This window comes from Oryctolagus cuniculus, chromosome 21 (genome assembly GCF_964237555.1).
Source record: "Oryctolagus cuniculus chromosome 21, mOryCun1.1, whole genome shotgun sequence".
Lineage (NCBI taxonomy): Eukaryota > Metazoa > Chordata > Mammalia > Lagomorpha > Leporidae > Oryctolagus > Oryctolagus cuniculus.
In genome coordinates this window covers 16253438-16274720 of record NC_091452.1, presented here as the reverse complement: position 1 = coordinate 16274720, position 21283 = coordinate 16253438, and the positions used below count along the sequence as shown (strand labels likewise).

Below are 21283 nucleotides of genomic sequence, written 5' to 3'. Positions count from 1 at the left end.
TTCAGTGGCACCCCAGTGGCCTTCCTGTTTGGATTCCTGCAGGGGCTCTGGGGACTGGCACCATGGAAGCGAAGGGTGGTGACAGGTGGGGTGAGGGGTGGCTGCTGAAAGCAATTGTTGCTCTCCCCGTGGGATGTCCTGGGAAGAGCATGGGTGATTTTGCTGTCCGTGTGGGGGACTCAGCCTGCCTGTGGGGTGTGATCACTGTGTGGTTATGGGCCTCTGAATCCTAACCTGTACCGTGGGGTCGTGAGGCTGGACTCATAGCAGATGGCCCAGAAGGGTTATTTCACACTTCTCCTTACTCCACTCCCACCCTGAGCTTTCCTGGCCCTGCAGCCCTGACTCTAGTCCCTTTCTGGCTTTCTGCTGGGCCCAGGGCCCCTGTGGCAGGAGCAGAGGCTGCGCTTGCCTGGCCTGTTCCTCTGGGAGTTTCTGTGGAGCCTGAGCCGTTGCTTCTATTGTCACGAACCTGGGTTCATGGCCACAGAGCTCTGAGCTGTGATTTCCCGGCAAGCACAGGGACGGGGGGAGCCGGGAGCCCTGCAGCTTCTCGCGTGCGCGCTCTGCCCTTGCTAGGCAGTGAATTGAGGCTTCTGGGCTCAGCTGATGTTCTCCAAGGAGGACTTGGAATGAACCCGAGGCACAGGGGGTGAGGTCAGTGGTTTGCTCAGCAAGAAGGCCAGAGTCGGTGACGACCTGTCACAGCTCCCAGGATCCCTGGCTGTGGTCCCTGGCTCTGGCTCCTCCCCTTCCCGTCCTCAAGGGAGGTGAAAATCAGTGATGCGGATTTATTTACTGAGTGTGTCCTCTGTGTCAGAGTGGGAGGCCCACGTTTATTTTATCCCCAGCCTGCATGATGGCTTTCACATGTTTTCTCGACCATTCCTCACCATGTGCTCTGTGTAAACTGAAGCCCAGTGTGATCTAGCAGTTTGTCACTTGGGCTAGTGAGTGGTGGGCTTGAACCCATCTGCCTCTGTTGGGAGGCTCGTTCTTTTCACACCACCACACTGCCATGCCAGGGGCTGCACAAAGAGCTGAGCGAGTGTCCCAGCCCCCAGTGACACCAGAGCAGCCAAATCTGCGGTGTGGACAGGGGTGGCTTTATGTGTGGACAGTGGGGGCTTTGTGGTGCTGCTTAAAATCGCCCACCAGAGTCCCCAAGTGCCTGTGGGAAAAGTCTCTGAATCTCTTTATCTCACCATTCACTTGGATCTTGCGTTTGACTCCATTATGTAGCCTTGCTTGTTTTGATTTAAGGCACTGATGTAAGTTTCTTGCTCTTCAGTAAATGTGGTCCTGGGAAGGTGTTTGGGGTTTATCCCCAGGTGGCTTCCTGAACCCCTGGCTCCATCTGTCCCCTGGGGGTAAGGCCATTATTCCCTCCCACCACCACCAAGATGATGGCACATTCCGTGCTGTGAATGGCTCGCAGCTGGGGGAAGGAGGGGAAGGGATTCCATTTGACTGGAGAGGCGGGATACAGAGAGGGGCTGAGGAGGTGGTAAAGTCTGGTTTGGGGCCATATTCTGAGAGTCTGAAGACCAAAGTGCCACCCTTAGGCTGGTAGGCAGAGAGAAGCCGTTGAGGGTGATACCGTGACTCTGCCCCAGCTCGGCTGTCACTCATCCAGGTCCTCCATGAGAGGTCTGCAGGGGACTGTGGGGAGTCCCTCCCATAGAGAGCCTGAAGTCCAGTGGGAGTGGTGCACACAAGCTGAGGGTGTCGCTGAGAAGGGCTAGATTGTGACAGTGCAGAGCAAACAGCTGTGAGTGAGTCCAAGAAGCTCTGGATGCCAGTTGGCACTGTTGTTTGCGTGTGGTGAGAAGACAGGCATATGAGGATGGGGAGAGTCCCTGAGAAGGAGGAACTGATGCGGCTTGGTGACCTATTAACATGTGGGAGCTAGGAGAGGGCCGAGCTGCTGTAGGTGCTGGCGGAAGGAGAATGGGGAAGCTGGGCAGGCGAGAGCTGACTGGGGAAATGGCCCCAGCTGCCTGAGAAAAGGGGAAGTGCCAGCCCCTCCTGCGGGCCTCTGGGGCTGGACGGTGCTCATTCGGATCGGATAACTAGTGCCCTGGAACCCCTAGACATCGTGCAAAAGCTGCGGCTCATCCCGGGACCAGGCAAACTTTTGAACTTTTGGTTCGGGTCTCTGTGGGACAGATGGCTCACTCTGAGCCCCTCCTAACCTCTGTTGGTGATTAGCGGGGTGAGAGGCCAGGAGCCGCCCTGCTCTCCAGCAGATCCACTTGCCTGGAAGAGCTGAGATTGCAGCAGTGGATCGGAGTGGAGTGGAGTGGATTTGGAACAGCTGAGGAAGGGCATTTCCAGCACATGAGTCTCCTGGGGTCGGGGCTGTCTTTGTACGTGGATCAGTGTTTTCTGTGGGATGGGCCTGGAGTGGGGCCCTAGACTTGACCTTAAAAGGTCCAGCGTCTCTGGGGGATGAGATCTGATGAGTGAAATGTGTTCTTGGGGCTGGCAGCATGAGCAAAGGCACCACCTCTTCTCACCTGCTACTGCTGTGGCTTCCTAGAGCCTGATGGGGTGTTGGGGTTGGGAAGGTGGGGGAGCTGCAGCAGCCAGAGGCCAGTGGGTCCAGCCTGAGTGCTGAGTGCATAGTGCAGACGGGGCCTAGCACAGTTGGGCTTTTGCCTGGAGCTCAGGGTGACCTCCGGAATTGCCTTTCAGCTTTTATTCTCTCCGATCTCCAGTTACCTGTGCTCTGTGACCTTGGGCAAAAGCCAGACACCCAATACGGTGGAAAGTGAACCTGTCTACACACTCTCTGCAAGGAAGGGCTCCCGGACAAACAGGAAACAGGCTCCAGTGGCTGGCAGGAAGCCCAGGGAAGACCCGCCCTATCCAAAGGATCACCTCCTCCCCTCCATGGGCAGATTAGGAAACTCTGGGCCCTTCCCTCCTGGTGTTCTGTGTGTGCCCCCAGCTCACACTTCCTTTAGGGCTGGGAGAGTAAAATGGCAGTTCCTGTTGGGCGAGGCATGAGTCAGCGGAAGGAGATTTGGTGGCTGAGTGTTCATGCCCTCCAGGCATGGCTGTTAAATATTTAAATGACACTATGGTATTGATCACTTGGCGTCCATCCCCTTGGGGAGAGCAGTTCCTGCCTGGGATTCGGATAATAGTAGTGTCTTGGATTTAGACAAACTCCCCAAGAACTCAGAGGGCTGTATAAATCTGCCCCACAGTTGTCTTATTTCCTCCTTGGAGCTCACTGTCAGGAATGGTGACAATCTGAGTTTTGCCCATTTTACTGACGGAGAAGACATCCAGAGAGGTTACGCGTTCCCTCCGTTGATGGCACCTAGCTACCAGGCCTGGAATCTCGGCATCTGGAGTCCTGCTCACACGGGCTGTTTGCTCTGCCCGCTTAGCCCTTCCCTGCCTTCTTCCATAGCCCTTCTGCCACCACTTTTCATTCTAGCTGCTGAGGACATGGCCTGGAGCAAGGCCCCTGTCCTCTGAGCTGAGGAGACAGTTGACTAGAACCGGGATTGGCAGGGAGGGCCTGTAGGAGACTGAGTTCCTAGCCCGTGTCCAGGTCCCTGGGCTGGGTGGGGGCAGGGCAGGCCTGGCCTGATTGTGGATTGGCTCTTACTGGCCAGGATCTTCCTTTCCTCTGAGGACAAGGACTGTTATCAGGATAAATATACCCGGCTCCCCATTCCTGGGGAGTTACTCACCAAGGAAAAGCACCCCGCTGCGGATTAGATTACCTCTGCTCTAACTGCTCTCGTGCTCCAGCCTGGGGGAGGGGATGGGGACTTGGAGCCCTGGGAAGGGGAGACCCACCCTCTCGGTCCTCCCCTTCCTGATTGAGAAGCGTCTTACCGAAGGGGCTGAGATGAGACCATCGCTGAGCAGGTCCCGATGTTTATATAGCTCCTTCTTTAGGAAGGGCTGAGCCCTGCTCTCCACTTGCATCTCTGAGCCTACCAGCCTGTTTGACACTCTGGGCCACCAGGGCTGCTCAGGTTGCCAGCAGGGACCTGAAACCTCTGTGCCCAAGAGGATTAGATTGGCCACAAAGCCAGGCTTCTCTGGACCCTCTTGGTTCAGGGGCTGGTGGAGCTGGTGTTTTCCCTGGGGTACGTGTATTAGATGGCAGACAGGGACGGCTGCCCCTGTGGCAGCACCCTGTTGCCTGTGCCAGAGCCTCCAGGGCTGTGATCGCAGCTTCTTCCTCGTGCCTGGCGGTTCCTAGGGAAGCCGGCCAGCCCTGGCCTGGGGCGAGCAGAGCTGAGTGAAGGTGGCCTGCCGCGGGAAGGGGGAGAGCTGCCTTGCACAGAGCTTGTGCTTGCTGTGGGCCTCTTTTCAGCCAGGCCGCAGAATACCAGGCAGGTCCAGGTGGAGTTTTCCTGGGCCCCAGGGCATGGTGGCGAGGGACCCAGGCAGGGGAGTCTGTGGGCTCTGGGGAGGGACAAGAAAGCTGCCTCAGTGACCCCCTTCGTCCCACCTGTGGATCTGGCAGTGAAGTCCTGGTGGGGAAGTTTCTCCCACCAGCTTTGTTTTTGCCAGAATGGTGCCCCTTCTGCCAGTTGGGGGCGAGGCTGCAGCTCCTTTGCCCTGGGGTAGGATGGAGTGGGAGGCGTTTTCTCTGGAAGGGAGCCCCTGACTGCTTTGCAACTCCAGTTTACTGGCCAGGCGCTCTGTTCCACCTTGCTCCAGAAGCACTTTGTATCTGTTCATCATTTAATCCTAATCCTCTGAATAAAATGGTGGGGTTCCCAATGGGCAACAAGGAAACTGAGGCAGAAGAGAAGTGAAGCAGTCTGCTGGGCAGTTCTGAGTCTTGCAAGTCAGAATTCCCTGTGCAAGAAGTAGCAGCCAGAGTCTGCGGAGCCTGAGATGAGAGACTGGAGCAGCCTGGGTCCTCCTCTCACACATGCACACTTGCACCGCCCTGGATGGACCTTTATCTCATGGCTCTTGGCGCCCGTCCAGCTGCAGCCTCTGGTCTTGACAGTCCTTATCACATAGTGAGACGTGGCCAGGTTTGTGAAGGAGCCTTGAGTTGTTTCTCCACTGTACGTGGGGGTGGAAGGATTCGGTTAATTTTCTTTAACTCATTGTTGTGCCACGTGTCAGCCTGGCTCGCCAGGGTGTGGCCTGGGGAACAAGCTCCCCCTCCCCTATGCCTGTGGGCTGGGAACCTGAGGGGTTCAGCTGCCACCTGTGCTCTGGAATGCAGATGGGCTGGCCCCTCAGGCCCCACCTTCTTGGATGGCAGACCTAAGGATTATTCTAGTTTAATAGCTGGGGCCCAGGGAAGGATCTCACCCTCCTGGTCCAGCCCCCATGTACTGTAGCTGCCCAGCCACCTGCATTGGGATTTCTTCCCAACCTAAAGTCACTGCTGCCTGATCTATTGCAGCTGCAGGGTTGAGACAGGGGCACCCAGGGGTGCTTTGTTTGCAGAGAGGGTACTGAATGGGAGGATGTGCATTGGTTGTGGCCTCCAGGGCCCTGTGAGCTGCTTGAGTCACATCTCCAAATGACAGTTCAGGCACAGTCCCAGGATCTTAGCACCCATGCCACCTCACGCTCTTTCTAAGCAGCCTGCTCCATCCTTCCAGCTCAGCCAGGTTCTCTAGGAATTGAAACTACTACACAGGGGCTGGGGGCTCCCAGGTCTTCCCCAGCTCTCTGGAAAATTGCTGGCTTGAGGTTGCCTGTGGTTTCTCTTCAGTGGCAGGCAGCTGTCGGGTCAATGGTGCCCTCTAGTGGACAGCGACAGGCAGTCTGCACCTCTGCACCCCTTCCTTACCAGGGCCACCTCTGTGGCCTTTGTCCCTGGCTTGCTGGGGACTTTGGCCTCAGCCTCTAGAGAGCCCCCCCCCCCCCAATGTAGCATGGGCTCTCCCAGGGACTCTTGCTGTCCCTGTCTGAATGCCAGTGCCTGGGCCTGGGTCAGCTAGCCCAGAAAGGCACCAAGTCTGCGGAGTGCAGAAAGGGGATGGGAGGGCCAGGGGGAGCTTCCTCCCATAGGGTGACTTGGGTCTGAGGGTGGAGCCAGAACCTTAACGGAGTGATGTGAAGAAGTTTGAGGGCTTCCTTTGCTTGAATGAGGGCTCACTCCTGGATTCTTCCAGGCAGAGTATCTGGAATCTGACCTCCCGGCAGGTGGGAACGGAGGATTGTTCCTGGTTTGCAGGGTACGAGTGAATACATTTTTCTCTGAAGAGGGGCACCTTCCTTGGGGGGGTACGACAGAGGGAATCTCTGCTCCTGGGGTATTTTGAGCAAGGTGAAAGGCCATTGCTGTATCTGAAAACTGGGGAAACCGGATGGAATAGAGCCCTCCCTGCTCGTGGACTCCTTTGTATAACCCTGGGCTGGGTGTACTTGGCCAGGGGAGGAGTTTGTCAGCTTGCGGGGAGACTTTGGCCCTTAACCATTGTGCAGCCTGTGGGGAAACAGCAGGTGTTTGCAGCCGTCGGAGTCTGAAGCAGAGCTCGGAGCCTGCTCCTGGGCTGCCTCCCGTGTCCCTGGCTCTCTTCCTTGAGGAGTTTGCGAGAAGGTGTTTCAGGGGATATTGTCACCAAAACATGTCCCAGTCACCAGGCAAGGATGAAGGAGGGTAGGGAGACACTGTAGCTTCTGTAGGTATTTGTTGGGGTTCTTCTCTCTCTCTGACAACAGTTTGTGGAAAACTGGGGGGAAAGTAGTGTGTCTTATCCCTAACAGCTACCCATGCTATGCTTGTTAACTTTATTGCTTTACTTTTCTCCTCAAGGTTGTCCTTTTCATGTCTAGCCTAGAATCCACCCAGAAAGATTTAGGAGGAAAACTCAGGCTTTGGATCCTACCCTGTCCTCTTTGGAGGAAGATCTTTTTCTGGATTTTTGTTTGTTTGTTTTTAGGATTGATTTATTTATTTCTTTGAAAGAGTTACAGAGGAGAGGAGAGGCAGAGAGAGAGTGAGCAAGAGTGTGAGAGCGAGTGATATATTCTTCCATCTGCTGTTTCACTCTCTAAATGGCTGCAATAGTCATGCCTCGGCCAGGCTGAAGCCAGGAGCCAGGAGCTTCTTCCAGGTCTACCACATGGGTGCAGGGACCCAAGGATCTGGGCCATGTTCCACTGCTTTCCCAGGCACGTTAGTAGGGAGCTGGATAGGAAATGGAGCAGCTGGGATGCTGGCATAGCTGGCAGCAGCTTTTACCTGCTATGCCACAGTGCTAGCCCCAGTAAATTAAAAGTTAAAGAACAAATTGCAGTCATAATATAGAATCCAGTCTGTCAGCCAATCAGCCAAACTTGGACTCGCACATGAGTGAGGGCGGAGGTTGTCTGATGGAGTGGGCAGGGAAGATTAACCATTTGTCTCACTGAATGTTGGTAGCCAGAGAGGCCTGAGCTCAGAGCCCAGCTTGGTTACTGCAGCTGGCCTTGGCTGTGGGGAAGGACTCTGAATCTGAGTTTTACTGTCTGTCTGGTATTCTAAGGAGGCATGCAGTAGTGCAGGGGAAGCTCGCAGTACCTGGTAGGCATTCGGGCTTAGCTGCTGCTCTTGCCATCCCTTCCAGAATTGCGCTAGTTGCCTGCTTTGGGGGGCATTTCCTGTGGTTTTCCCAGCTGGCTCTACCCAGAGTGGAGAAGGGGGCACCTCGCCCCTGCTGGGCTGGGCCCGGAGGGAAAAGGGAAGCTGTGTGAAACCAAGCAGCAGGTGTGGCCCTGCAAGGGCCACTGGGATTGGCTGTGGACACTGGTTCCTTTTCCGCAGTTACCTAGACACATATCAACTCCCTCTGGTTCCTGTTTGCTGGAGGCAGGAAGCCAGACCTCCGCCACAGGACCTGGAGTGGGAGGGTGCTGCAGGAAGCGACCTTCCTCGGAAGTCAGGAACTTCCTTGGAAGTCAGACTGGGACTTTGGGCTCCAGAGATCAGAACAGGCTTTCCCTCTGACCATCTGACCAGGAGCCTGGGGTAGGTGTGGAGGCCTGGCGGGAGGGATCAGGGCAGGCAGCTGGGAGAAGGTCTGGCCCCGTGAATGGAGGCCTGGGTGGGGGCTTTGCTTCCCTCTTCCCTCCAGGGAGTGAGGGTGTGGGCCATGAGGAAGGATCCGACCAGCAGCTTTAAGGCTTGCACCTCCAACATTCAAGAAGTTGAACTTTTAAGATACAGGATCACCTTTGGGACACAATAGCCTCTTGCAGGCTGGGTTTTTGGGGTTCGGGGCTTTTAAGGAGACAGAATTCCTGCCATTCACTGGCTTTGCTACCTGGGGCAAGTCCCCTTCCTCTCCAAGCCCACCTTCCTCTTCTCTAAAGGGTGGGTCACAGTTAGGATTCACTGACACCACGTATGCAACACGCTTCGTATGATGCCTTGAATGGTACTAAACATAGCCATCCTCTTTGGATGATTACGATCCCAAAGGCCAGGACATCGTGGGGAGCTGCGAGTGAGCAAGTTTGGGAGCATGGCAGGAATGAGGGCGTGGCATCTGGGGCCAGGCTGTCAGCGCTGTAGTTCTGTTGAGGGTCCCAGGAAGGGAGGGGGGAGGGGTCAATGGTTCCACCCAGGCCCTCTGGCTGTACCCATCTAGGGAAACTCCGGGCCCCTACTTGGCTGCTGGCTGCCTGGGTAATGGAAGCTTACACTCGAGGGCCAGTTCCGTTCCCTTGCTGCTGTTAAAAGCAGAATAGGAGCCTACGAGCCTGTGGGGCCGGGCTGCTTGCCAGGCTGCAGCAGAAACAGCGAGCAGAGCAGTCTTGCCCCTGGCCACTATGCCAGCCGTATTCCAGCCGCTACCTCCCCACACACCTCACTCCATAGCCTGGAACCTAGCAAAGAGCCCGCAGCCTCGGGTTGTGCTCCTACCTGCTCAGGATGGCAGGTCCCACCCCAGGTGTTCCCTCCGGTCCCAGGGCTGAGAAAGTGTGAATTCTTGGAAGCTAAGTAAGGGCCTGGCACTGCCCGTCCCCTCCCCATGACGTGGGGCCCCTCCCTCCCACTCTCTCCTCCGTGCCCTGAGGAGTCAGAGTTCCAGGCAGGCATTTCTCACTCACGCCAGCCAGCTGCACAGCCGTGTCGGGAGGGAGCAGGGGGCCAGGCGCCTGCCACCCGGAGGTAGGCAAGTTCCAAGGGGCAGCCCAGAGGTAAGCCTCCCAGCGCAGAGAAGAGGTCAGCTTTGGGAGCCATTCTTGTCCGGGCTGGGCTGGGCTGGCAGTTTCCTGTCCTGAGGCCGGTCATTTCTCTCCTGGGTGGGGCAGGTGCTCAGAAGACATTAACTCCTGTGGCGCGGGCAGGCGGGGCACTGCCAGCAGAGTTCCCAGGATCCTCGGCTCTTACCTGCTTCCTGTGCTTTCTCTGCAGACGCCCTGCTAGCAGACTTGGAGTCTACCACCTCCCACATCTCCAAACGGCCTGTGTTCCTGTCCGAGGAGCCCCCTTACTCCTACCCAACTGGAAACCATACCTACCAGGAGATTGCTGTGCCGCCCCCTGTCCCCCCACCCCCGTCCAGCGAGGCCCTCAATGGTGCAGTCCTTGACCCCTTAGACCAGTGGCAGCCCAGCAGCTCCCGATTCATCCACCAGCAGGTAAGGTGGGGCCAGGGGCCAGGAAGCCTCCTGGGGTCTGGGGGCAACAGGAGTTTGTTTGGCAAGGGTGTGGAGTGCCCATGGAGGAGTAGGATCAGCACCAGGCTGTCGCCAACCAGATGCTGCTCTTCCCACCCACCACGTGAAGGGGGCAGTGACCAAGTATTAATCACCAGTATCCCAGTCAGACTGTGGAAATTCCCTGGTGAGACTGCTGAGAGCAGGAGCTTCCTGGGAGTGACTCGGGCTGCTCCTGTCCCCTCTGAGCATTCTTGTTCCTGCAGCCGCCATCCCCATCGCCCGTGTACGGCTCCAGTGCCAAAACTTCTGGTGCCTCCAACCCCCAGGACGGCGTTGGTTCCCCGTGTTCTCGAGTAGGTGAAGAGGAACACGTCTACAGGTACAGCCTCAGCCCCTCCCCAGCACCTCTCCTCCGGCTCTGGAACTCAGGTCCCTGGCCAGTGCTGGCCTCCCAGGGTTTTGCCTCCAGGGCATTGGTTAAACCCGCAGATGGCCTTAAGGCTCCTGGCCAGCTCATGCGCCTGTTGCCTGGCCTGTCTACCTTGTCACTGCCATCTCTGTGTCCTGCCCAGGCAGGAACTGGAGTAGTGGAGGAACTGGAGCAAGACTTCCTTCCTCCTCTCTTCTTACCACATCCCTTCCCTATCCTCTGTCCTCTTGGTGGGGGAGACTTTACTTCCTCCCTTATTCTCCTTGAGAATTTGGGGACCTTCAAGCCAGTGCGAGGCCACGGTATATCTGTCACTGTCTTGTCTTTGCTTCCCAAAGCTTCCCCAACAAGCAGAAGTCGGCTGAGCCTTCACCCACTGTGATGAGCTCCTCCTTGGGCAGCAACCTTTCTGAACTTGACCGCTTGCTGCTGGAACTGAATGCTGTGCAGCATAACCCCCCAGGCTTTCCTGCAGGTAGGACTGGGGCCCCGGGGCAGGGGTCTGTCAGACCCTACAGCCCACCTGTTAGCTTCTGTATCCCCAGAGGGCTCTGGGACTAAGTGGTCTTTTTCTTTCTCTCTCCTCAAGATGAGACCAACTCCAGCCCTCCATTGCCCGGGGCCCTGAGTCCCCACTATGGCATCCCGGAGAACAACAGCCCTCTGGGGGGCAAAGCCGGGCCGATGACAAAGGAAAAACCTAAACGGAATGGGAGCCGGGGCCTGGAGGATGTGAGGCCCAGCGTGGAGAGCCTCTTGGACGAACTGGAGAGCTCCGTGCCCAGCCCCGTGTGAGTGTTCGTGGGGCTCTGCCCAGCCTGGGGAGGGGAGGGTCTTGCCTTGACAGTCCATGGCCTCCAGTGTCCATCATCTTAGCCCTGCTGTCACCCATTCCTGCAAGTGCCTGTCTTTTAGTATAGAAGTATGTAGTGTAGTATAGTGTAGATCCACACAGACACCATCCCTGCCTTCAGCCAGCCACTGTCAGTTGGAAAAAGACAGACCTGGTTGCCGATAACTCATTGGTGGTTAGCACAGCCTTTGGAGCCATGTAATGGTGTTCAAATCTTGACTCTGCCAAACTCTAGAGTCTTAGTTATGGGATCTGGGGAAATGGGATTATGGGGATAAGACCATCTTCCCAGTAGGGGTGAGACTACATCACATGGAAAGAGCTTGGTTTCTGGCTCATGGCACCCGGTGCACACGCAGTGCTTAGTGAAGTCCAGCTCTCACTGGAGCTGTTGTGTTGCTGTAGCAGTCTCACACCTGCACGCAGCGTGGAGGAGGACACACATAGGGTGCTTGGGCTGTTTGACAGGTGAGCTCTCACCTGGGCCAGGAGGCCGGAGGAGGATTCCGAGGAAAGGGGCCATTGAAACCTCTGTCCTTTCTCCCAAGTCAGCTCTTCTTGGGGTGCTGGCCCCTTGGCTTACAGCCCCTTCCCAGTGATGAGTCTGCAGGGAAGATTAGGCAGCGTGGGCTTCCCCAGGGTTGGAGGCAGCAGGACCCCAGTGCCAGAGCTCAGGTGTTGGGCTGAGCTCCTGTGAAGCCTGTGGCTGGGCTCGGTCCCTCACTGATGCCATGCCTGCCCTGCAGCCCTGCCATCACTGTGAACCAGGGGGAGATGAGCAGCCCGCAGCGAGTCACCTCCAGCCAGCAGCAGACACGCATCTCGGCCTCCTCTGCCACCAGGGAGCTGGACGAGCTGATGGCCTCCTTGTCGGATTTTAAGGTGCCAAGTGGACCCCTCCACCTTCCTGCCCTAAACTGCCCTCCCCCCAATCTTCTCCCTTACCTCAGGATGAGAGTGCCTCAGTGTTCAGGTGCCTTGTCCCTGAGCCGGGGCCCCTGCAATGCCCTGGCCTTGCCAGGATTCCAGGATGCAGGGCAGGGAGGCCAGGCCAGTCTGTGTGTGTGTGTGGGGGGGGGGGGTTGGAGTGGCTGTGAGTGGCTGTGGCCGACAGTGAAGGCAGAGAAGCACTCAGCTGGGACATTCCTTCCTCCCTAGGCACTCCCAGGCACCCAGGTCCAGGGGATCAGGAGGCTGGGATTCTGGACAAAGGGCCCTGTTGTTGGTGGCTGTTTGGTGGGGGAGGGTGTGCTCTGCTAGGCCATGGGAGCCCGTGTCTGAGAGGTCACTGGCCCTGGAGTCCCATCTCCTCCCACGCTGGCCGTCTTCAACACATCTTTCTTTCTGCCTCTGGCCTCCCTCACTAGATTGCCTCCAGCCTTTCTCTGTCTTCCTCAGCATTCCCACAGGCACACTGTGTGGGAAACCTAACCGGTCAGGCCACTCAGTGGGCCAGCCCTGCCTGAGGTGCCCCTTCCCCCCGCCTTGCGGGCCTCTCTGGGCCTGCCAGGCTGTGATGTTTTATTTAGAGCATGTGGAGCCTTGGTGGGGATTGATATTGACAGGCCTCTCCTGCAGTTGCTGACTCTACCCTTCCACGTGGTCAGCTGGAGACTCTGAGGCACGACCTGGGGAACATGAGAAAGGCAGCGAGCAGCGGTGCATTCCCGGCCCTGATGCCTCCCTTCGGCTTGGGGTTCACGGTGGGCGGGACAGTGTGGCTGGGAGTAGGAGGTGGAGCCTGGGCTCACGACCTTAGTGCTGAGGCTCCAGCTCTAAGCTAGCGGTTCTGGGCAGCCGCAGTCAGAAGCAAGTAAATTGGATTTAGGCATTGGCCTAGGGCTGTAAAGGCTATAGCTGCTTTCTGGATTATTTATTTATTTATTTTTAATTTATTTATTTGAAAAACAGTGACAAAGGGACACACAGAGATCTTCCATCCACTAGTTCATTCCCCAAACGGCTGCAATGGCTGGGGTAGCTGGGGACCCAGAACTCCATCCAGATCTCCCACGTGGGTTACAGAGGCCCAAGTACTTGGACCATCTTCTTCTGCTTTCCTTGTCTCATTAGGAGGGAGCTGGGTAGGAAGTGGAGCAGCCGGAACTTGAACTGTTACACTCTTGTCCACCTCACCTTAGGCTCTTCTCCCTTACCTACCGAGAGCGCCCACAAGTGTGGCTTAGTGGCTGCTTTCTGTTGCTTGGGTTTCATGAGGCCCATGGATGGGAAGCCCAGAAAGGCCTCTTTTGGGGTCTGGCTGTTCTTCAAGGGTCAGTCCCCAGGCTTCAGCTTTGCAGCCACCTGGGTCAGTGTAAATGGTGGCTCTCAGAGCCTAAGGCCGAGCCCGCCCCTTGCTGGGAACATCCTGCCTCACTTCTCCCCCTTTCTCTCTCCTCTCCCCTCTGCCTTTGTCTTCCTCTTCCTGCAGACCAGCTCCTCCACTGTGGCCCTGAGCTCCCTGGGGCCCAGCTCAGCTCCGTCCTCACACCACACCCTTCCCCCTACTCCTTCTCCTCTTCCTGTGCCATCTGCCTCCAGATCCTCCTTCCCAGGCCAGGGCCACACCCAGGAGGTCCTCTGCACTGAGCAACACAGTCGGGGCCATCTGCCTCCTGGGGCTCCCAGCTGGCTTGATTTGGCTGGCCTTGGGGTAACTCCTGATTCCCCCAACTCAAGGCCTCCCTCTGTAGAGGGATCCCTGGGGCCGTTTGGTGCCGAGAGCCAAGTTCGAGTCAGGAGGGACCTATTGAAACCCACACATGAGCTCTGTGGGGCTCTGCCCTGCCACACTCCACCCACTACTAGGAGTGCAGATTCCCTGGAGTTTGGAGACCCCCGGGGGCCACTGGCTAACCCTGTGTGTCCAGAGAAGGCCATGGATGCCAGTGGGGCGTGGCCATGGGCTTTGGAGATGTCCAGGCCCAAGACCACCTGCGGAGCTGCTTGCAGCTTCCAGGAAGTAACTGAGCCAGCTGTTGTGGCCATGGACCGACAGGCCATCTTCCCAGACACCTGGAGTCTCACAGAGGAGTGTGGCCAACAGAAGCAGAGGGTGAGGACACAACCCAGGGGGCTGGGGAGCAGCTTCCCTCCCCCTGTCGACGAGGAGCAGTTGGGTGGCAAGGTGCCCAAGTGGGTAAGCCTGGTTGGACCATCCCAGGAACCTGAGACCCCAAGGATCCCAAAGGGCACCACTGGAGAGACTGCTGAGGCCAGGAAGGATCAATCGGAGCTTCCACACGCCACGGTCCTGGGCACACCCAGCGCCACGGAGAGGATTTCCACCTCTGGCCAGGCAGGCGCCAGCTCGCACAGCTGCTAGGCATGGCCCCGTGCGGGTTGAGTGTAGGCCACTCCTTGCTAACTGCATGCAGCCTCTCACTCCGCCCACGTCTGCTTGGACAGAAAATGCTCCGATAACCATGGCCTGCAACCCTGATGACCAGCACTTGGCAGTGGTTCCTCTGGGGCCCGCAGAGCTCCCTGGACCCTAGTGTTCTCTCTGTGACCACCCATCTCCTGCTTCTTGAAGCCTTTTCCCTCGAGATGAGCTGCCTAGCACAGTCTGTGTGTGAAATGAATGGTTCAAAGCATGGATTTTGGAACCAGACACAAGCCACACCTCCAGCACTTGCTACCTGTGTGATCTTGGAGAACCTTCCCAGCCTCAGTTTTCCCATCTTTAAACTGGGGTAGTAATGGCCCATTTTCCTCCAAGGTTGTCTAGAAGATTAAATGAGATGATTTCCTGGAAAATTTTTAGGGCACAGCACTTGGCTCCTCAGTAAGCCACATCTGATGTTATTGCTTGGTTTTTGCTTGATCAAAACTTTATGCCTTTAACATAAGCAAAGCAACAGAAAAGAAAAAACAGTGTGAACAAGTAGGTTATATATAATACAAGCAAGGGAGAATTCTGTTGTCCTGTCTAGAGCACCTACCTATTATCCTCTGTGGTAATTCTTGGAATAACCTTGTGAGGAAAGCCAAGAAGATAACTGTTACCCCATTTTACAGATGCAGAAGCTGAGACCCCTGGAAGTTAAGTTTCCTGGGGCTGGGAGCTGACTTGGCGATGAATGCTGGGCCAGAGGTATCTCTTGTAGCCTGAGCTCCTGGGCCAGTTTGGCCGCTCTCTGCCTCCACCTGCTCAGCTTAGCTCTTCCTTGCCCTTCTCCCTTGGTGCCTGAGTGTGGGCTGAGCAGCGCTGTGCCCAAGCCCAGAGTGGGACTGTGACAGCTTCCCTTCCCCCCCAGATCCGTTCTGTGATCAGGAGGAGCCGGGAGACAGGCCACGCACACCCCATGTCCCGGGAGCCTTCCCCTCGCCGCCGGCTGGACCCTGCGACCCTGAGCAGGACCCCATCCCAGGAGCGTCTCATCGCAGAGCTGCAGGGTCGTCTGGGCATCCAGCCGGAGGCAGAGGAGGCAGCAGGGGCCCCCGCCCAGGACTGGCTGACTGAGGGCATCGTCATCACCGTGCAGCCACGCGGGAGGCAGGCTGGGGGGCAGCTTGTAGAGAAGGTAGCCAGGAGATGCTGAGGGCTAGACCAGGCTGGGGCGGCAGCGTTCCCCAGCCCCAGTGCTGGCTGGAAGGGACACTGGGGGTGACTAGGGCGGGCTCCTGCATCATGCGGCCTTGTACGGTGGTGCGAGAGTGGGAAGGGCCAGGGAGAGCCTGGGGACATCACCTTTCTGCCCCCTGTGCTCGCCGAGCTGCTTCCCTCTTCCTCATCTCTCCCTTCTTTCTCCTTCCTAGGTTGTCTTCCCTCCTGGCTCTCCCATCCCCCTGAGAAGAACCACCTCTGTCCTGGCTTCTCCTCCTTCTGTCCCTTTGCACCAGCATCACCAAGACACCTCGGCCTGCAGCTCTTCTCCCCTGCCCAGCCTGCCTCCTCCTTCCCCTCCGGGGCTCTCCGCCTGTACCTATGGTTCTCCTGGGGTCCAGAGTGCAAGGGCAGAGCCCCAGGGCGATGTGCAGGGCCCCAGCCCCCCCACTCCTGCACCTCACAGTGTGAGGTCCGTGGGCTGCCAGACCGATGAGGACCCGCTCTTCCCCCCGATGCAGGCAGGCCTCCCGGGGTCCCCAGCTCCAGGTGTACCTGTTTGTCCCTTGTCCTGATGCCTGGGCTATGCCCCCACTCAATGTACACACACAGAAACACACACACAGACATTGTCTCTGAGCCCACAGCCCTGATGCAGTAGCCAGAGTCCCTTAGGACTTGACCCTGGACCCCATTGAATCTGATGTCCAGGCCCCAGCCCTTGGGAATCCAGCTGCCCCCTTGCTTTAGTGGGGCCTCCCCTCTGCCTGCCCTTCCCCCACTGTCTGGGACCTGCGTCAGGCTGTCATCTGAGAGGCTCCCAGAAAGGAAATCAGAAACTCACGCTCTCCCCTGGCAGCCCAGTACTTGCTGACTTTACTGACTCCACTCACCTCCCCTTCTGGGGGTCCCAGGCCTGCGGTGGGCTTTACCTCCCTCCCTGACTGCATCTCGCCCTGGGTCGGTCGGTCTGTCTGTCTGTCTGTCTGTCTGTCTCTCTCTCTCTCTCTCTCGGGGCTGTTTCACTCTAGATCTTTCCTCCTGGTTTTAGTTCTGCCAGTGGGGGAAACATCTTCTTACCTATCCTGAATCCCCTCGTGTGCAACAGCCCAATGACAAGGTCCTGTTCTTTCCTGTTTAATTAAATTTCTTCTTATCTCCTCCCCTATCTAAGATCCAAGGCCTGGAACAAAGAGTGGACGGAGAGCTGTGCTGGGCGGCCAGTTGGCCTCTGAACGGCCGGCAGAGCAGTCCGGAAGGGCAAGACGAGGGAGGGGTCAGTGACAGGGCTGGGCGCTCAGTTTTCTGCTTGTTGTATTCCCCTGGACGGTGCAGCCTGGTGCCATCAGCCCTTTGACTTCTGGGAGCCCCCCAACCATTAGGATGCCCTGCCAATGTCATTCCTGCCTTAAGGGAAGGCTCTCCAGTCCCCCAGAGTCAAGTCCTTTTTGCTATAGTCACTCATCTGGTAAACGAAATGTGCTACCCCAAGCCTCAGAAGTCCTGACTTGTCCCTGTTTCCACAGTTCATGGCCCAGGGAAAGACGGGGAGCAGCTCACCCCCTGGGGGACCCCCAAAGCCCGGGAGCCAGCTGGACAGCATGCTGGGGAGCCTGCAGTCTGACTTGAACAAGCTGGGCGTTGCCACAGTTGCCAAAGGGGTCTGCGGGGCCTGCAAGAAGCCTATTGCCGGGCAGGTGATGACGGGGAGAGAAAGAGGAGGGAGTGGGCAGTGGGCCGGGGACTTTTGCCCCTCTGGGTGGTGGGCTCCGTGGTAGGCCACAGCCCTAAGCCACCTTCCGTCTTCCTCCTCAGGTTGTGACCGCCATGGGGAAGACGTGGCACCCCGAGCACTTCGTCTGCACTCACTGCCAGGAGGAGATCGGATCCCGGAACTTCTTTGAGCGGGACGGACAGCCCTACTGTGAAAAGGACTATCACAACCTCTTCTCCCCACGCTGCTACTACTGCAACGGGCCCATCCTGGATGTGAGTGCCCGCCCTGCAGCACCCAGGGACAGCGGTGGCATCCGTAGTGCAGGCCCTGCTCCCACACTGGCTCTTCCATCTGCGTGGTAGCTCTCGGAGGGTGCAGGTGCTGCCTTGGGAGGCTTGAAGCGGTCATGTCCCATGCCGAAGTCTCACTGCCGGGAAGCAGCGGGTTGGGAGTCAGAGGGCCCGGTCCACAGATAGATGGAGTCAAATGCTGGCTGTCTCACCCTCCTGCTGTGTGATGTTAGGGAAGTGCCAGCCTCTCTGAGCCCGTGTTCCTTCTCTTAGAAAACTGGAGTCACATGGAACCTATGCTCTCGACCCCATGTGAAGAGTAAAGGCGAGAGAGTCTAGCATGTTGTATCCTCCAGTGAATCTGAGGGTTTCATGATATGCATAGCTGTTGGGAGAGGCCCTGGTCTTGAGAGTGCTTTTCTCTTTCCTTGGCTGTGAGCCTGGGGAGGGGTGGGGAGGACAGCCTGCCTGTGAGTCTTGGCCGTGACCCCACACTTTGCCTTCACAGAAAGTGGTGACAGCCCTTGACCGGACGTGGCACCCTGAGCACTTCTTCTGTGCCCAGTGTGGAGCTTTCTTTGGTCCTGAAGGTACTGACCGGTGGGCTGACTCAAGCTCCTGGGGGCGGGCTGGGAGGCAGGGCTGGGAGGCCCTGCTGAGGTTGTAGGCCCTCACTCTGCCCCTGAACTCCCTTTGCTCAGGGTTCCACGAGAAAGACGGCAAGGCCTACTGCCGGAAGGATTACTTCGACATGTTTGCGCCCAAGTGCGGCGGCTGCGCCCGGGCCATCCTGGAGAACTACATCTCGGCCCTCAACACCCTGTGGCACCCCGAGTGCTTTGTGTGCCGGGTAAGGAGCCTCCTCTGCGTCTGGGTTGGAGGAGGGCTGGAGCAGTCAGTGCGGGAGAAGCGTCTCCCTTGTGGTACTCTTCGCGTCCAGTGTGGAGGCCCCCGAGAGGTGACCAGCAGGAGGTACATTCCCCAAGTCCAGCAGGTCCTGAGCAGGGCTCGTACTGATGCTGAGACAGACTAGGAGCCAGGCAGACATGTCATCTGTCGTAGTCCAGTGCCGAGGGCCTGGGCCTGAGTGTGAGAGTCGCGTGAGACAGTGTAGGTATTGGGCAGGCAGCTTGCAAAGTGCATCTTGGTGGGCAGTGAAGCCCACAGACTCTGCAGCGGGCTCTCTGGACCGGGTACGCTGGGGAAACACTGTTCCGTGCGGGACTTCTCAGAACTTTTTAGTCCTAAACATGGATGCAGATCTCCAAGTACAAATCTAGCAGCAGGAGCTGAGTACAGACCCTTGTTTTCAGTGTCAGGGATTCCGGGAGCACTGTCACAGCCACCTGGGTAGGTGCCCAGAAGTCAGACTCACATGTGAGCCCAGGCTGTGCAGTTCAGGAGCCGGGTGACCCAGGGCAACCTCACTGGTACGCCTCAGTTGCCGTCTGTGTTGGAAGAACTAAATGAGCACATAGCACAGCACTCGGCACCCAGGGGCTGATTAGCAAGTGGGAGTCACTGCGAGTGGGACAGCCAGGACCGTCTCTTGCCCCTGTCCTGCCGGCCAGGGCCCCAGCCAGGATGGACAGCCCCTGAGCCCCCGCCCCTGTCTTCTGCCCGGCAGGAGTGCTTCACGCCGTTTGTCAACGGCAGCTTCTTTGAGCACGACGGGCAGCCGTACTGTGAGGTGCACTACCACGAGCGGCGCGGCTCGCTGTGCTCCGGCTGCCAGAAGCCCATCACGGGCCGCTGCATCACCGCCATGGCCAAGAAGTTCCACCCCGAGCACTTCGTCTGTGCCTTCTGCCTCAAGCAGCTCAACAAGGGCACCTTCAAGGAGCAGAACGACAAGCCCTACTGTCAGAACTGCTTCCTCAAGCTCTTCTGCTAGGCCCGCCTGGCCATCGCCCCCAGCCCAGCATCCCCGACTGCTACTGTGACCCAGAGACCTCGCCCAGGGGTGAGGGGCGAACGACCGTGACTGGAACTGGAACGCTCATCCTCAGCTGGGGCAGGATGGGAGGAGCCAGGAGGGCGCCTGCCTGCCTCTCCTTGCCCCTGCCGGGACCTCTGGGCCTCCTTCTTCCTCCTGTGGAGCTCCCCAGGTGCCCACCCTGCACCCCTCCCGGAGGTGGAGGTTGGGGCCCATCCTACACCACATGCCGTCCCCATGGACCGGCCTGGCTAGGCCAGCACCCCACACTGGAGCCATCTCTTACTTGTATTTTGGTAGTGGAGTTGGAGCAGGGGGTGGCAGGCAGGGTCAGATGGGGCATCTCTTTATCCTTGTCTGCCCCTCACCCCAACCTGACTATCCTGGTGAGAGTGTTGGGGGATCCCCAGCTCTCTCCAGACAATGCCAGCATCGATCCATCCCTCCAGGGCTGGAAGCGCCCACGGAGCCACGGGAGGTTCCTCGTGTCCTTCCCGCCCTTCCGTCTCCCCAGGCCGGGGTGACTGCTCCCCACCTCCCTGTGCCCTTTTGTAACTGCTCTGGTCCTACTGAGAAAGGCCTGTCCAGCAATAATAACATTTTATAGCCACTCCCTCTGTCCTGGGACGGCCGGCGTGAGGTGGGAGCACCGGCAGTCCTGGACACTGTATCTGCCGACTTTGATAGATTTCTACACTGAGGTTTGAATTCTTAATCTCCCGAGTTGCTTTTACTTCTCTATACAAAATGATTTTGAAGAGATTTTAAAGATGTTCCCTTTTGTAGTCTCCTCCTTGTCCACCGCCACTGGGCCCGTCGGCGCCGGGGCTCTGGATTGGGAGTTTGCTTTGTACTGAGGGCTTGGGGTGGGGAAGCAGTTTGTATTTTATTTTTTCTTAGCACAAGCAGGTGAACTTGGGAGCAGCTCTGCACCTCCCCTTCTTTGCCTTCACAGCTCACCAGGACTGTTTTATAAACTGCTGTATTTTGAAACCCTTTCTGTAACTGCCTGGGCCAGTGAGCTCTTGGCTAAAGCTGGCCTCAGGGTGCCTGGCCCTTTGGGACCTGAACTTCTGAACCTCATCTGTCCTATTCCTGGGGGAAGGGAAGGGAGGCACACCCTGGTGGGCTGCTCCCTGTGCGAGTAAGCCGCGAGGAGCATCCGCTCCCCCGTGGATGCTGTGGCCGCAAGGAGAACCCCCAGCAGTCACTCCCGGCCCCCTCACCGCCTCTGGGTTCTTGTGCGTCCTCAGCAGAGCTGGAGTCTGATTTTGACTTTAAAGATCACAAGGCTCTCTTGGGTCTTGGTTCCACTGGGGCTTCCCTCCCTGGAGTCTGGGTAGGGGTTTCTCCCCTTTTACAGGTGAGGCCGGCTCTCAGGTGGTCGGTCTGAGGAGCAGGTCCCAGGTAGTTGTTGCACGGGGCCCTGATGGGATTTGGGGCAGAGGGAAAGGACCCCACTGGAGGCACAGAAAGCCCCCAGAGCTGTCCTTCCCACAGCTGAAGCGGGAGCAGCCAGGCCCAGGCTTCTTGGTCAAAGGAAAGAGACCCCGGAGGGTCTACAGTGGGGAGATGCAGACCAAACCATGAGTCTCGAGCAGAGGCTGAGTGCACGGGGGTCTCGGGAGACACTGCCTCCTTTGTGGCCGAGGTGTGGGGAGGTGAGCTTGGTTCCCCCAAAGGTCGGCTGTCTCCACTTCCACCCGCGGGCCTTACGCTCTGTTTACAGTGACCCATCCTGGGCCCTTCCCCGAGAGGGGCTGGGGCTTCTGTGCTCTATCCCCCCCACCCCGAGTCAATGGTTACCTGATGATTTGACTTCAATCTTTTTATCCTGTGTAAACTTCTAATCTGGCTTTTCCCATTTCAATTCTTGTGATGTATGCCAATAAAGTTTGCCATTATTTTCAA

At 57.6% G+C, this 21283-nt stretch overlaps 1 protein-coding gene across 12 annotated transcripts in view; it reads left to right on the top strand.

Annotated features, from left to right (window-relative positions):
- The window catches only part of PXN (paxillin), a 50598-nt gene extending 29315 nt beyond the window's left edge, over nt 1-21283 (top strand). For 2 of the 12 annotated variants that reach the window (XM_070065994.1, XM_017349573.3), the window contains exons 2-12: nt 9350-9576; nt 9861-9976; nt 10366-10502; nt 10617-10818; nt 11627-11762; nt 16604-16705; nt 16956-17126; nt 17245-17418; nt 17945-18026; nt 18138-18286; nt 19064-21283. In XM_070065994.1, the coding sequence (XP_069922095.1) occupies nt 9350-9576; nt 9861-9976; nt 10366-10502; nt 10617-10818; nt 11627-11762; nt 16604-16705; nt 16956-17126; nt 17245-17418; nt 17945-18026; nt 18138-18286; nt 19064-19330 (1763 nt within the window). In that variant the 3' untranslated portion in view covers nt 19331-21283. Of the gene's footprint in view, nt 1-7758; nt 7958-8983; nt 9133-9349; nt 9577-9860; nt 9977-10365; nt 10503-10616; nt 10819-11626; nt 11763-13311; nt 14179-15139; nt 15407-15641; nt 15951-16603; nt 16706-16955; nt 17127-17244; nt 17419-17944; nt 18027-18137; nt 18287-19063 lie in introns of those variants that run through there. The other 10 variants (XM_070065995.1, XM_017349576.3, XM_070065991.1 and 7 more) reach the window with 9 other exon arrangements.